A 16,004-nucleotide genomic window follows, 5' to 3' on the forward strand; every position below is an offset into this window, starting at 1 on the left:
AAACCAATTGAAAAATCCCATTGGCTTTTTGATGAGAGAACCAGAGCGACTTTAGCTTTCAGGTTGGCCTCATCCCTGGGGCACTCTGTGTATTACATAGCTTTAGAAATGTTGATATGATTCCTATAAAACGTTCAAATGTAACATTTTCATGGTTTGTAGAAACGGACAATGCCAACTTTTGCCTCTGGTGACTGGGCTGGGTTGAGATAGCCAGATTCGTAGGCCAAGATACAAACACCAGGAATGCTGAGACCTAAAGGAACAGTTTATGCTGATGGTGGTTCTTGATAGCGGTGCAGTGTACCCGAGACTTACTGCTCAAGCGGCCCCTCCTCCACTCCTGAGTGCTCTCACGTCTGAGCTGCAGTGCTGTTTTTCTGGAGTTATATTTCATGTTTTCTGTGTTTTCTCAGTTTGTGTTCCCAAATGTGCGTCTGCATGAGTGTATAAACAAGCACAAACTTTGTTTAAAACATACAGTGGTGGTGGTGTGTGCAGGTTATTATTGTTCTGCATGTGTGTTCTACATGTGTACAGTTTGTTCTTTAAGGTGTGCTGTACGTATGAGGTGTGTTGTGAATGTTGGGGACATGATGTTGATTTCACAAGGACTTTCATGGTGGTTCTTGTGAGGCACCTTTCATCCACCATTAACATTTATTTGTGGTTTGCATTGCATGCGGTTTTTACTGTTTATGTCAAACTCGTGTCAAACTGACAAGATCAGATTTTAAACTTTTCCATGTAATCATTCGAAACAGCTGATCTATCGTGGGTTTGCATTTTGATTTAGTGATTTTTGCTGCTTGCTCGTCATTTCAGTCATGAGCTGTGTGATTGTTTAGTTTCTCACCTGACTGCTGTGAGCTCTCCAAATGCATGCTGGGAAGCATCAGCCATTCACCTCACTCCCTAACATCCTTTCCATGTCCCGCCTCTCACAGATGGCGCTCGGCCACCCGCTCCATTCCCCTCCGGTCAGTTTTTTCCATAGAGCCTTGTGAAGTTTGCCCTTTCTCTCTTCCCATATCGATCTTTCCCTCCAGACAGAATGGCCCTGGAGCTCAGAGCTTGGAAATGTCCATCCTACACAACATTAAGGACAATTTTAATACATAATCTGTGGAGCTCAATCTGCCTTGAAAAGCTGAAATTCGGAGTGAGAATTTTAAGAAATGTCATCTTTTGCTTTCCCTGAAGTTGTGTGGGCCACTGCAGCTTAACAGATTTTGATTTAATGGATCAATATGAAGTAAAACAGATGAGTCATATAGTAAAATGGACAGAAACAGAAGCTTTTTTGCAACAACTATACAGTTAAAGTCCTTAAATTACAGTACAAGTCTCAGCATCCTTGCACCACACAGTTATCAGGTAAGAGCCTGTGAACCAAAAATCCTCCGGCGGATCAGAAGACACTGAATTAGTCGTTTTTGTACATTTACATTGATGGTGGTTTAATGCAGCTGAGTTTGAGGTTCTTTGATGATCTTGTGTTTGTGTCTCTGTGAGTGATTGTCTCTGTGTTTTGTTCTGTCTTCCTGTAGTGAGCTCTTAAAGCTCAGAATGGAGCTCATGTGTAGCGCAGGTGTGTAGACTCCAGTCAGGTGCATGAACACTCCAACTGTAACTCTCTCGACTTTTTACACCTCTCTGCCTTTCCTCTTTGTCCTGTTCCAGTATGACTCAATCTGTCTGGTTTTACTTCCTCTCCCAGTATTGGTCTCTTTCTCTGGTTCCGTCCTCCCTCTCTGTCTGTCTCTCTCCTCTCCTGTTCACCTCTCTTTCTGCACCGGACTGTGAGAGCGCCCTGCTATGGCAGTTTTATTTAATTTTTTTGGAGGGCACTACTGACATGCATGAGTTGCTGCATTGCTATGAGTTCACCAATGGCTCCTCATCATCCAAATGTCTTGCGTGTGCGTGCAGTGCTTCCCCAGCAACGTGGCAATGCTGAACGCATGCTCCATCAACGCTGTGGCCAGGATTACCTAAAGAACCTCCTCAAGCTAATTCTACATTTTATTTTTATCATTTCTGCTCATTCTGCACCTCATACTGGCGGATTGTGAATTATCGTGCAGAGGGATTTGAATGAAGCCATATCTGTCTGGAGTATCTCTTTATTTCAGCGCTGAGCCTCCTGATATGACTCTTTTCGGTCTAGCGTTAATCTTTTTTTTTTTTTTTTTTTGAAAAAAATCACATTATCATACAGGTTCAGTTAAGCCGCCACCACTGTGACTTATTTTATTTTGCACCTGGACTTTCTTTGTTTACAAATGCTCACCACATATTGCTGATAATTTATTGTCAATGATGTGAACTGCAAACTGTGTGTGGATGTGGATTTGTGTGAGCGAATGTATAGATCAAATTATTTGATTATGCTTTTTGATCAGCAAGCATTTTCATCTCAAGCCACTGAAAAATACTTTGTTTACATCAAATCATTGCAACCCAGAGAAGAGTGAGACTTAAGCTGTCTTACATATATTCTTATTCTTTTATGGGCGCCATTGATGATGCACACAATGTATGAGTTTTGTCCAGTTAAGGGAGCAGTGTGTAAGATTTAGGGGGATTTAGTGGCATCTAGTGGTGAGGATTGCAGATTGCAAAAAGCTGAAACTTCTCCCAGTTAGAATTTCTTCAGCGTTCATTGTTCAGGAGGTTTTTCCCGAGAGCTGAATTATCTGCCGAGTTTTCCTCCTCTCCACGATTGTTGGACCAGGGGATTTAAACTAGTGAAAACACTGAATAAAGCAGTTTCATGTTATAATAATATGATTTTTCTATGCTGCTTGGCTCATTGCAGACCGATGTATCCTCATACATGGGTTCGTAAAATATCCTACAAATGTGCACACACAACAGATCATATATCCTGTGAAGAAGTGCTTCACAAATGACATTACGTCCATAACATAAAGTAACGGAGGTTAGGATCAGCCAAGTAAACTTGTTTAGGTAAAGGTATGCCTCAGTGTTAATTGAGGTTTTTACCATGAGCTGAAGTATCCACAGAGGCCGCCTCCTACAAACAGGCACTGAGATTAAAAACCAGTAAAAACACTGAATAAAGCACTTATACTGACACTGTTTGGGGAGATCCAGATGTTCAGGAGGTTTTTACTGTGAGATGAATTACCGCAGAGGTCTCTTCCTCTGCAAAACAAATGGGCCAGTTGATTGAAACCAGTAAAAACACTGAATAAAAAAAGTTTCATGTTAAAAAAAATTGTGTTTTTCCAACACTGCTCGTCCTGGAGGGGCTGCTAATTACAGTAGCTGACACAAAAATGCAAATGGGCCTGTCTAGGCAGTGTTTGGTTTGTACGCTCTCGGCTACTGGCTCTGCTCCATAAATGAGGACCAGCTCCCTATGTAGATATAAACATCTCCTTCTGAGCTAAAGAAAACACTGCGATACTTTGTTTTTCACATGATTATACAGTAAAGATAACATACTTATTAAATTATATTCCATTTCTGCCAATTAGCCTCCCAAATCCTACACACTGGACCTTAAAGTCATATGCTGACGTGTCTGAATCTGACGCCTTAACGTTGATATACAGGAAAAACTAGTCAGCTGTGAGTCGAGGCCCTGTAAGAGTAGCAGTTGTTGCTTTAATCATGACATGAATTCATAACATTTGTTATGTCAGCCAGTTAACTTCTCATTAACATCGTCTGAAGCTCGGCAAAGACATCCCAACCATAAAATCCATTCAGTCCCATCAGTTATGACCATTACACCGGGGGAGTGATAAAGTTGTGTCTTACATGTTACTAAGTAATTAAGTAATTCCATGTTGTTCGTCAGTCTGACATGCCAGTCCTCTGTAGGAATGTTAAGCTAAAAAACCTGTTGTGTGGCAGTCCTTTGAAGTGTTAAGATAACGTGTCATGTCTGTCATTATATTTAGTTTACATAGACACATGAATGTCTGTCCTTGTCATAGTAAAACAATAAGACAGTTTTGTCCCGTCAACGAGACGAGTAGTGACTTTGTTCGTCTGCGTCTTGACTGGCGTGTGCTGGCGTTGTGTGATAAAGACTTTTCCAATGTGATGTTTACGTGTTTGGCCCAATGTGTGTGAGACCTGCGGGCTCTGTGCAAGTCATTAATACAGGTCTTTGATTTTAAAGCCAACGGAGACTCCTCAGGTGGATGAGCAGGGGGTAAGATGCTCCGCCCCCCTCCCACCCCTCTCTACCCCCCTTCAGGGCCATGCCATGTTTAGATCTGCATTTCTTTGTTTGGTATTTTTTCTGTTACACCTCCTATGATCTATCGCTTATTTCTGTTTCATTTACTCTCTCATGGTATGTTTCCATTCTCTGTACTATTCCATGTTTTCTCGCATTTGTTTCATTTTTTAATTTGCTTTTTTTTTTTTAATTTGCTTTTCATTTTCCTAAATGTTTGGAGTTATTTCTTAGGAGAGTGTGTCACTCAAACGTGACGCTGCGTATCCTGTTAGGTGGGAGCGGTTTTTGAGCCGCTCCTCACGTTTGTGCTGTTGACACCGCTACATGGTCTCTGCCACCACTCTTGCGTGGGGTAGTGACCCATGGGTGACCCCCCCTGGGATCAGGTCAACCAGCTCTGACCTGTGAAACCTCCTGGCCGACCCATTCGGGTTGGCCCCACTGTGACTCCGCATGCAGTGACTCTGGACTGAGGGTGCCATGCTTGTGCAGATGTGTCCTATCAAGTATGGCAAGGTTTTTTCCAGCATGCCTGCCTCCTTGCTTCCTCCCCTTGTAGGTCTGTTCAGTGACAGGGCTCCTGACAGTGCTTTGGACGCAGATTAACAGAAACATATCAGCTGTGGCTACACTGCTTTAGAGACTCTGTTTATGTTTGGATCATTTAGTGTCTAAAATCTGAAACCTTGTATATACTGTATTGCAATGGTTCCCAACTGCTCCAGCCACTGGGTCCAGATTTCTCCTTACTCATGAGTTCAAGGTCAAGATAAGAGAAATTGCCATATATTTAGTTTTATTTGACAAAATGTAAATAACACATTGGCTTAGAACACAATGAAAAAATATATATATATTTTTTTCTTGTTGGGTGTTTTTTGCCCCTCTCTTGTTTCTAAGAATTTTTTTTCTTTAAAAAATTTTGGAGATTGTCTGATGATTTTTAAAAATGTTTGGAGGTTTTCTTTGGTGATTTTTAAAGAAAACATGCCTTCCAGACTGCAGGGCTTCCAGAATAAAAATTGCCAAAATGACACCACTTATCACAGCAAAAAAACAGAAATTATCATTGGATTTCAAATTTCCAAAGGTCTTTAAACACTGTATGTGGGAAGAACGCTTCATGCATTTTTAGCGAGTCAGTCAGGGAGGCTAATGGACAAATAGTTATATATTTGGGTTCAAAAAACATAAAAAAATATTTCACAAACTTGACATGCTTGCAAGTCACTTCGGGTCCATTCACAATGGATCTGCGACCCACCTTTGGACCAGGACCCATCAGTTAGGAACCATTGCTGTACAGAATACCTGCACTTTGAACATCTAACAAATGTTGCCACCACACTAGAAATTGAATCAATGCTCAAATGCAAAGTTAGGTTTTCTCTAAACATCCAGTTTAGTGTGTAAGATGCAGTGCTGCTTTCAGCCCATATGTATCTGGCTCTGGGGTCTCAGCTCAGACCTCATCATCCCGTAAAGCGCAGCCAGGTGCTCTGTGTCCTCCACATGCACTGTTGCCCTGTTGCCCTGCTGTCCTCTGACTCCAGACTGTTTCTCCACAGAACACGGAGGACAGCGCTCGCATCTCCATCACCTTCTTCCGTCTGTTTCGAGTCATGCGGTTGGTCAAACTCCTCAGCAGAGGGGAGGGCATTCGCACGCTGCTGTGGACTTTCATTAAATCTTTCCAGGTGAGGCGTAGTGTAATTATCTGGTCTGTGACTGACAGAAATATTCCCCCATTAATCTTTTTCTACTTTTTTCTCTGTTTTTGCCTGAAGGCTTTGCCATATGTTGCTCTTCTGATAGCCATGCTGTTCTTCATCTACGCTGTCATCGGCATGCAGGTTGGTAACTTAATGTGACAGAAATATTTTCCTCTGTGCTACCAAAGTTGCAGTTTAATTCATGCGCAAATGTATGTCTGCTTAAGATGTTTGGAAAGGTTGCCATGGTGGACGGCACGCACATCAACAGAAACAACAACTTCCAGACCTTCCCTCAGGCTGTGCTCCTTCTCTTCAGGTGTGTAGGATTTCAGCCTCATTTCAAGGTCACGATGTCACGCCCCTTAAAGTGTGATATCGACACAAAGGCACCCTTTATAACATCTTTATCAGACAAACTGGGATTTCAACTTACTCCAATGCAAACCCATCTGCTGTAGTTGTTGACGCCAAGAGCAACTGAAGCAGTATAAAAAGTGAAGAGAAAGTCTGCGGAGAGAAACGAGACTTTTACCCAGGAGACCACAGTGTGTGTACAGTGTGAACCCAAAACTAAATGTTTTGACGTAAAGTTTTGTAATTAACATCACTCGTGACCAATTAATGTCGTATTATGTTACTGTTACATAACATACTTAACCAAAAATGTGATTTATTTTTCTAAACCTAACCAAGTAATTTATTTACCGTTTGACAACATCAGGGTTCCCACAGTCATTAAAAACCTGGAAAAGTCATGGAATTTTGCAATCATGTTTTCCGGGCCTGTAAAAGTCATGGAATAAGTAAAAATAATTGAAAGTTTTGGAAAAGTCATTATGAGTCCTTAAAAAGTCATGGAAATGTTTTGAAATTTTGTCCATGAAACTGTGTGGAAACCCTGCAACATTAACTTCATGTTGCAGTGTGTTTGTGTTGTGCATCACATAACTGGACGCTAAAGGGCACCATGTGCGTTATGAGATGCTGAAGACGCTGACAAAGAATCAGTATTTGACAACATGACAATGAGAACCAGTTGTGTGTTTTGGGGTCATCAAGAAACTGACTCACTGCGTTTTTAGTTTTCTGCGTAACTTAATTGAGTTGTTGATTTGTGTTTTGGTCATGGCGGTCTGTTCCACCAGGTGTGCCACTGGAGAGGCGTGGCAGGAGATCATGTTGGCCTGCATGTCAGGGAAACTGTGTGACCCAGAGTCCGACTACAACCCCGGGGAGGAGATGACATGTGGCAGTGGATTTGCAATAATTTATTTCATCACCTTCTACATGCTCTGCGCCTTCTTGGTACACACTGACATAAACAGTGTTTGTCGTACTAATTATTTAAGAATTTAAGATTTTAAATTAAAAAAACAGAACAGCTTAAAGGCACAGTTTACCCCCAAATCCAAAAAATGTGTATTTTTCCTCACACTTGTGCTATTTATCAATCTGGGTTGTTTTTGGTGTGAGTTGCTGAATGTTGGAGATATCGACCGTAGAGAAGTTCGCCCTGTTGCTAATATTATGGAACTAGATGACATTGTGACTTGTGATGCTCAAATTGCCAAGAAATTGCATTTGAAAACAGTTTGTTTGTAACAGTATGTTTCTTTCCAGAAATCATGACCCGGTTACTCTCTACAGCCCTTATCTCCAGCACTCTGTAATTCACTCCAATACAACTGATAAACAGCAAGAATATATGTCTGTAATTGTAATTTTGTTTAATTTATTATGTCTGTAAGACTTACAGAATAGCAAGCAACATTCACAATATACACTTTTAAGTTTAGATCTATTTTAAGATAGCTGTAAAAAAAAAAAAAAAAAAAAGAACTATAATAACTTGAATATGTGTGTTTAATAATTATGTTTAATATGATTTGTAGAAACAAGTTTGTACTATTCCACAATGCTCAGCAAATGTATATTATCAGTAAATGTATCTTGTGCCCCTCCAGATCATCAATTTGTTTGTGGCCGTCATCATGGACAACTTTGACTATCTAACACGTGATTGGTCCATTCTTGGACCGCACCACCTCGATGAATTCAAGAGAATTTGGTCAGAGTACGACCCAGAGGCAAAGTATGTGCTTTATTACCTGCAGTATCAGACAGTATTTAGTGTCCTTTTTTGTGTGCAGTTGTTTGTGTCTGTCAGTGAGTACACTGATCTTATGTGTGTTTTTCTGTCATACAGGGGCAGAATTAAACATCTGGATGTTGTAACACTTCTTCGGCGTATCCAGCCTCCTCTTGGCTTTGGCAAACTGTGCCCTCACAGAGTCGCTTGCAAGGTCTCTTCTCCTTCCTTATTTTATCATGGAATTTACAAAATGCTCACAGAAATACTGACCACTCAGCTGACTTGATTAGGCAATGTGCAGTGAAAGAAGAAATGACCCAAAAATTAGCAAGAAATTAGCAAAAAGCACAAGAAAATTACTTGAAAAATAGTAATAAAATTTGTTTAAAAAACTGTTTAAAAATGTATAGTAATTGTGAAACACAATTTTAAATATGTAATTATAATAATTATATGTAAAGTTTTTCCTCTTTTTTTTAAAAAAAAAATATTTTTTTAAATCTACAAATTTCTTGCAATTCATGGACCATTTCTTACTATTTCGATCAATGCCTTTTTACCCATGTTTTAAAAAAAAAAAAAAAAAACGCACCAATTTTTTCAGAGGTTTAAATACTTGTGAAAGGTGTTTGAAAGCAGCACATGACAAGTGATTTGGCTCAGGGGTTTCAAAGGGTTAAAGATCTCTATGCACTTTCTTTTTTCAGAGGCTGGTAGCCATGAACATGCCTCTGAACAGTGATGGCACGGTCATGTTTAACGCCACTTTGTTCGCACTGGTTCGCACTGCGCTGAAGATCAAAACTGAAGGTATGAGCCAAATATAAATCACATCAGACCGTTCTGCTCCTAAAAACATACATACAAAAATCTGTGGTGATAAATTCACTGAGCGTTCTCTGTTACCTGTAATTACGAGCTTGTGTGGATTTGTGGTTTCTCTGGGACGTTTGTCTTCCTGTGGTTGCAGGTAATCTCGAGCAGGCCAACGAAGAGCTGCGAGCTGTCATCAAAAAAATCTGGAAGAGGACCAGCATGAAGCTGCTGGATCAAGTGGTGCCCCCTGCTGGTGGTTAGTGGAACCTGCCTCTGTTTGTCAATGAAATCACACACACACACACACACACCTCCTGGTCCTTCTGTTATAGTTTGACACACACACACACCAAGCTAACGCAGCTCGTGTGGAATCGCACACACCATATGCTGCCCACATGCTGTTTGCCTAAAATTACAGGAAGCTGTTTTATAACCTTGTCCTTTCATAAAAAAATCTCGCTCACACACATTAATTCTCACACACAAGTAAAGCTGTTTTGTGCTCTTTCTGCTCTGCTCATGTTCTCCTGGTTGCCCCCTAAGCAGTGTGTTTCTTATCTATGTGTGTGTGTGTGTGTGTGTGTTTGATCCACTCGTCTCTCTCCGGCCCGGATGCTGAAGGAGGCCACTGACTGTCTGCTGGGCTTTGGGCTTGCATGGCCTCGTAGACCACTGTGCAAGTGCATGCTCTGTCCTCCTCACTAATCTCTCTCTCTTTTCTTATTTATCTGTCTCTGTCCTTTCTCAATTTCTCCGACTCACTCAGTTGTCTTAATCTCTGTCCTTTTTCTCACCGCTTGAGCTTCCACAGCTTATTCTTCTCACACTTTAATATCTCTGTATCCAAAACTCTGAGGCACTTCAGAATATTCTGAAGCAGTTCTGTTTTAGGGTGGTGGCATGGAACTAGTGTTGCCTCTCTCTCCGATCTCTGTCCCCAGCGTGCTTGTTCAAAGTGATTCAGACCCCTGCTTCAGAATGATTCTCACACACTCTTCAAATAAATCAGAAAATTGGGAAAATAAATGGAACAAAAACACATGCAAGAACATGCCTACGACTAAAAGTTTCACACCATACAACAAAAAGGCATACATGAGCACCAACAGGTGAATTTACCAAACATACTGACATGTATGACGCATACTGTAGATCTGCTTGCTTGCATGTGCTAATTTAGATAATTAAATGGCATTTATAAACATATTTTTAACAAAAATTTGGTTCGTACACCCTCCTTACACAGTATTTTTAAAAAAATTAACACATTTTTAAAAAAGTAGGAATGCAGTGATTGTGAAATTCTGGGCTGATATCAATGTTTAAAACAATTTGGCCAACACCTGATAACAATGTTTTTTGTGGTTGTTTATTTTGTTTTTTGTTTTTATTTATTCCCCCTTTTGTGTGAAACAAAGAATCCTTATGATTATAAAAATGACTGAACTGTTTCATTCAGTCCTTCACATGAAAACATATTTTTTAAAAACTGCCTGCCTAGCCTTTTCAATATACATAATAAATCATGATGTTCTTTTGAAAACATCAACAAATTTATTTTTAACAAAATTACATCAGGACACATCACAATATCATTTTTTTTAATTGACCTTTGCCCAATACTCATTTTGATAGAATAGAGCTTGAATGCAACATGAGCTGTTACTTGCGGCCACCAACCCTCTACCAGGCAGCATTAACTAGCTGTCTTCTTGCTTATGTCGACCCAGATTTGCGGTTCACAATGTAACATTATCATTATAGTGAGTTACTTCGCCCTTTTATCCCGACGACGTCCAGGGAAAGAGCTCTGTTTTTTCCAAACATGTGAATATCGTCCGATACGGATGTTCAGCCAATGAATTGGTGCATCCGTTAAAAAAATGGTGTATCAAAGGTAATTTTAATTGAGCGACAGTTGTTGAAGATGAATGCTCTCTAGATCAATGGTTCCCAGCTGGTCCAGCCATTGGGTCCAGATTTCTCCCTAATCATCAGTTCAAGGTCCATACATGAAAGAAATGACCACATATTCAATTTTATTAGACAAACTGGAAACAAAAGGTGGGCTTAAAACATAATGAAATAAAACATACTACAAGAATAATGAGAAACGTGCCTTCCAAACCACAGGACAGCCAAAGTAAATCTAGCCATCAGGCCAAAAAGAAAATAGCCAGCTGGCTGTAACAAATGACACCATTTATCACAGCCAGAAATATTAAAAACGGAAATTGTCATTGGATTTTTAAATTTCCGACAGTCTTTGAACACGTCGTGTGGGACGGCACGGTGTATTTTTCCAGAGTCACTTGGGGAGGCTCAATGATTAATATTTGTAGCATTTGGGAGTCAAAAAAAGCCAGTTTTTCACAAACTTGAAATGGTTGCATGTTTTTTGTGGTCCATTCAGAATGGACCTGCGACCCACTTTTGGCCCGCAACTCACCAGTTTGGAACCACTACTCCAGATATTTGCAGCCTGTATTTCTCTGCTGTCACACACTGCTAATTGAAAAGTAGCAGCATTTCATACTCAATACTGTTTATTTGTAGTTTATCTGACCTCGATTCAGCTCATTCTGTCCTCCTCATAACCAACAACAGGGAGAAAAGGAGAGAGAAGTTACAATAGACATTAGTCACAGCTTTAATGGGTCACACTAATAAAATAAATCCATCCGATTTAAAATCAAACACATATAATGTAGAAAATCTCTTTCTTTGTTCCTCATCTAAAGCGGCTCAGAGGAAGAAACACACAAACACAAGATGGAGATTTAGTGGCAAATATCTGATTTTCTGTTCTTTTTGAAATCCAGCGAAGGATCTCATGTGATGCAGATTGAGGTACAGTATATACACCATCAAGATGGATGTATATAATTGGAATATAAATCATTTTTGGTTGATTGGGGGTTGAGGGGTGCCTCACCTGTCTGCAGTCCTGAGCTGATTGACCCACGATCTTTTAGGAGAATGGACGAGGGAGGAGAAGAGCCTCTCCCTCTCTCTCCCTGGGTGCTGTGTGTAGTGACCTGCTGACACAGGAAGCATTTGTGTGGTCTGTTCACTCAGATGATGAGGTAACCGTGGGGAAGTTCTATGCCACCTTCCTGATACAGGACTACTTTAGGAAATTCAAGAAACGTAAAGAGGAGGGCCTGGTGGGTGCTCACCCGTCGCAGAACAACACGGCCATCGCGCTACAGGTGAGTCTCACAGTGTTTGTGTGTGCGTTTTATTAATGAAAGAGAGGAGAGAGATTGCTTGACATTGTGTGGAAACGTGGATTTATGAGCAATTCTGTTGTGTCAAGTCTGTAAAATGTGTCTTTGTGCATTTCATTCAAATATCATCAAGTGTGCTAATGTTATGGTTTATGACCCAGCAGGACGTTCATGATCTTGGTGTACAGTATGAATCTGTTACTGTGTTTTTTTTATGTTTCCAATGTGTGTTATTTGTGTCTCTGTGTCTTTATATATCATAGATGTTGATGTTAAGCGTGTGTCATCATCTCCAAAAAAATCATTTCTTGTGTTTTCTGTGCATCACGATTCACTCATCGACTCATGGAATTCACATGCAAAGCTTGTCGCCATTTTGTGTTACCTTAAAATGTGTGATATATGGCTACAATGCACCCCCATATATCATTGTCAGACGGTAAACATAACCAGCTTTTCATTTATGTAAATTGACATTTTTGTGTATATTGTGCTAATTTGGTTAAGTGCCCCTACAAAGTAAAGGAAAGGAAGAAGAGTAATTACTCTCACTGCGGCACATGTGAGACAAAGCACAGCTGGATGCTGCACGAGACATTTCTGCAGAGTAATCCTCACAGCAGGTTGCATTCAGGAGAGCACATTTGTCTGTCTGTGTGTTCTCATCTCTCACAGTCTGTCAGTACTGTAAATGTCAGGTGTTGTATATTCCAGCACAGGTGTGTGTATGCCCAGTATGTGTGGTGGTTGTGACTGTGTGATGTCAGATTTCCTACTGTGAGTTGTAAGATGAAGGTCCTCGCTGGAGCGTTTAGCCCTCTTATTGTCATGGTTACAGGCTGGCCTTCGCACGCTGCATGATATTGGGCCCGAAATTCGCCGAGCGATATCATGTGATCTGCAAGATGACGAGCTAGTAGACTTTATTCCAGAGGAAGACGAGGAAATTTATAGGGTAACTGCTTTAATTTTACATGACAGGAGGAATGTTTGTGGCAACATTTAAATAATGTGCTTGTGAAGTTTCTTATTAGTGTTTTAACACAGTAATGGTACATATAAAAGCTATCTCTAAAAGGCAATATAAATCCACTGAATATGTAGATGTATTTTCTCTCATTTTTATTGCTACAATATGTAGTTTTTTGTTCATTTAGTTTATTTTGGCTTCCTTTGTTTTTCTTCCATTTCAATTTCAACAAACTACAAACAGTGCATTCATTTTTTGCTCACGTCATGTGTCATGAAACCAGCTTCTAAACTTATTTTTGCTCATACAATTTCTGAAACAAGACGTTCTCACTCACAGCTCATCAAATTTGGCTGCTTGGTCAGTGGCTCTACTCTTCACACTCTAGGTATTAGTGTCAGCTTTGGACGACATGTCATTTTTTTACATACAATGTCTTTAAAAAAAACAAAATAACATGTTCACAGGAAATGTAGGTTTTGTGAAAATAATGGATGCAGCCACCATCTAGTTTTTTGGAGCCAGAAGTGACCATAGTTGGGCGAGAGGCTGACACAGTGGAGGAGGGAGGGGTGGATCCGACTGAAAAGCCGAGGATGCTATCAGCAGACAGCCTGTCACTCAAAGTGGCCCATCCTTAATTATGCGTAACTTTACCCCTTAATAACATCTAAACTGGTGCGTTATATGAAGCCTGTCGATGAACTGCAGTTTTTGGGACTTCCATGTAATTTTTTATCCCCACACATTGCCAGTTGGTCCCAACTACGTAAGGTAGTTAAAAAAATTCCTCTATGTTGACCACCTGTTTCATGTGTGACACAAACAGCTGTCTCCTTGTGAAAGTCCGTCTTTGTTTGACCCATATAGCTCCTCTCCCTGCCACCCAGCTCGGACTTTCTCGTTCTTTATGCTACATCATTGCTGTGGGTGGTTTTACAGTAGAGTTAGTTGAATGCCTGGTTTGTCTTATACAGACACTAATGGAAGCCGCCTCGTCAGATTAGAACCGCCGCTGACCAAGCTGCCGTATTTGACGCCCTGGGAATGAGAACGAGCTGTCTGAAAACAAAATCAGCTTTGAGACTTAACATCAATAGTTAGTTGTTCTGCTGCTTAATAAGACGTAGAGGCTCCGGTGGTTTTACTTTGAGCATTCCTTCACAGCGTAACGGCGGACTCTTCGGGAACCACCTCATGAACGGCGGTCATCGGCGATCCAATGGCCACCAGACCAACGCCACGCAGCGACCTCTGCAGGTGCAGCCTCCACCTCACTACGCCCACATGGAGCAGCCGGTGGGACGCCTGTCTCGAGCCAATGCAATGTCCCACCCCAACCACCATCATCACCACCACCACCATCACCACCGCCACCACAACTCTTACGGAAAGTCTCCAAAATCCACCAACATCAACCTCAACAACGCCAATGTGTCCAGTCTTCCCAACGGAGGACACCATCGGTACTATGAACATGCACCTCCCAATGGCTACCCGGGTCTACGCAGCTCCTACTATGACTACGACAAGCCGCGGACACCCCAGGGTCAAAGGTATCCACACACTGATCATCAGCCCGTAATCTGCTGCAGTAATATATTATCCTTTTAACACCTGGATGGACATCAGTTCTCTTGTGCTGCATTCAGACGCCTTTCAAAAGCTATTTAAACCTCTGAAACCTGAGAAAATTGCAACTCATCATATTGGATGATGACATTATGTTTTAATGGAGTTTGAATTTCACATGTTTGAAAAATGCCAGTGGGCCAAGAGAAAAAATTGCATCCTTGGAAAGTCACGGAAAGGTTTTGGAATTTTGTCAATGACGTGTAGGAACTCTGATAAAAAGTGACGAGGAAATGGTCCGAAAATTAGCTGGGAGGGGTTATTTGATATTATTAAAAAAAAAGAGAACAATGTCCAGAAAAATATATTTCTAAACCTTTTAATCATATATTTATAATTATGCTACAGAACTTTATTGAAACAATTTTCTTTGTTTTGTTTTTTTTACTTTTTTTGTGCTTATTTTGAAGTAATTTTCTTGTAACTTCTCAGCTAATTTTCTTGCTAAGGTTTTTGGTCCATTTCATGGTAAGTTGTTTGGGCCCTCTTCCCATGTTTTTGAAAGAAATCAAGACAATTTGCTCAGGTATCAAAGGGAAATATCTCTGATATCAGATGATTAATCTCTGCACAGTCTGTTTTTGAGCACATTTCAACAGAGGTGTGTTCTCATTCTTAAACGTGCCGAATGTAGAAATTCAATAGCTAAAAGAAACTATTACAGAAGTTTTTTAATTAATCTTGTTCCACTGTTGCTTTCTTGGCGATTTCATGCAGCTATCTTATGACAGCACATAACTAAGGACATTTCTTTAAAAAAGAAAAAAAAACTATCTATGCATTGAGCACTCGCTGCAGCACAAAGGACATTATCTGTTGCATAAGTTGTTTTTTTTTACCCACAGGCAGAACCCAGCTTCTTATCAAACCTTCCCTTTTCACAAACCTTTATTGTACTGTAAACCTTTCACTCCATAATGGATCGCAAGCCCACTCTCATACTGACAGTTAATTTCATAAGTGATCAATAGCACACTTATCTCCTGATTTCCCATGCTCTGTTTAGTCAGCCGCTCCAGTGTTGGGCCTGTTTTTCTTTAGTGCCCAATAAGTTTGGGGGACAATTTCATTGCTGCCACTTTACAAAAGAGAAATGGCTTTTAGTTTGTTTCTTATCTCAAGAATAGAAAATGGAATTGTCAACCAACACTGGAGTCGACATCCGCCATCACGCTCTCTCTCCTCCTCATACATATATATGAGAATGCTGTATATGTTTCATATACTGTATGATATATATATGTCATGCTCTCTCTGTGTCTTTTTCTCTGTGTTCTCTCCTCCCTTTCTCCTTCCTAACCAAAATGCTTTCTCTCAACCATCC

The 16,004-nt window shown here is 40.5% G+C and overlaps 1 protein-coding gene across 1 annotated transcript in view; it reads left to right on the forward strand.

The window, feature by feature from the left end:
- cacna1da (calcium channel, voltage-dependent, L type, alpha 1D subunit, a) overlaps positions 1 to 16,004 on the forward strand; it is an 89,536-nt gene that overhangs the window by 65,897 nt on the left and 7,635 nt on the right. Inside the window, exons 31-42 of the mRNA XM_042508265.1 lie at positions 4,160 to 4,192; positions 5,791 to 5,919; positions 6,010 to 6,075; positions 6,162 to 6,253; positions 7,083 to 7,242; positions 7,902 to 8,029; positions 8,144 to 8,240; positions 8,737 to 8,839; positions 9,000 to 9,101; positions 11,927 to 12,060; positions 12,917 to 13,033; positions 14,216 to 14,604. Of these exons, the coding sequence (XP_042364199.1) occupies positions 4,160 to 4,192; positions 5,791 to 5,919; positions 6,010 to 6,075; positions 6,162 to 6,253; positions 7,083 to 7,242; positions 7,902 to 8,029; positions 8,144 to 8,240; positions 8,737 to 8,839; positions 9,000 to 9,101; positions 11,927 to 12,060; positions 12,917 to 13,033; positions 14,216 to 14,604 (1,550 nt within the window). The remainder of the gene's footprint in view (positions 1 to 4,159; positions 4,193 to 5,790; positions 5,920 to 6,009; positions 6,076 to 6,161; positions 6,254 to 7,082; positions 7,243 to 7,901; positions 8,030 to 8,143; positions 8,241 to 8,736; positions 8,840 to 8,999; positions 9,102 to 11,926; positions 12,061 to 12,916; positions 13,034 to 14,215; positions 14,605 to 16,004) is intronic.

The sequence above is a fragment of the Plectropomus leopardus genome, chromosome 2 (assembly GCF_008729295.1).
Source record: "Plectropomus leopardus isolate mb chromosome 2, YSFRI_Pleo_2.0, whole genome shotgun sequence".
NCBI lineage: Eukaryota > Metazoa > Chordata > Actinopteri > Perciformes > Serranidae > Plectropomus > Plectropomus leopardus.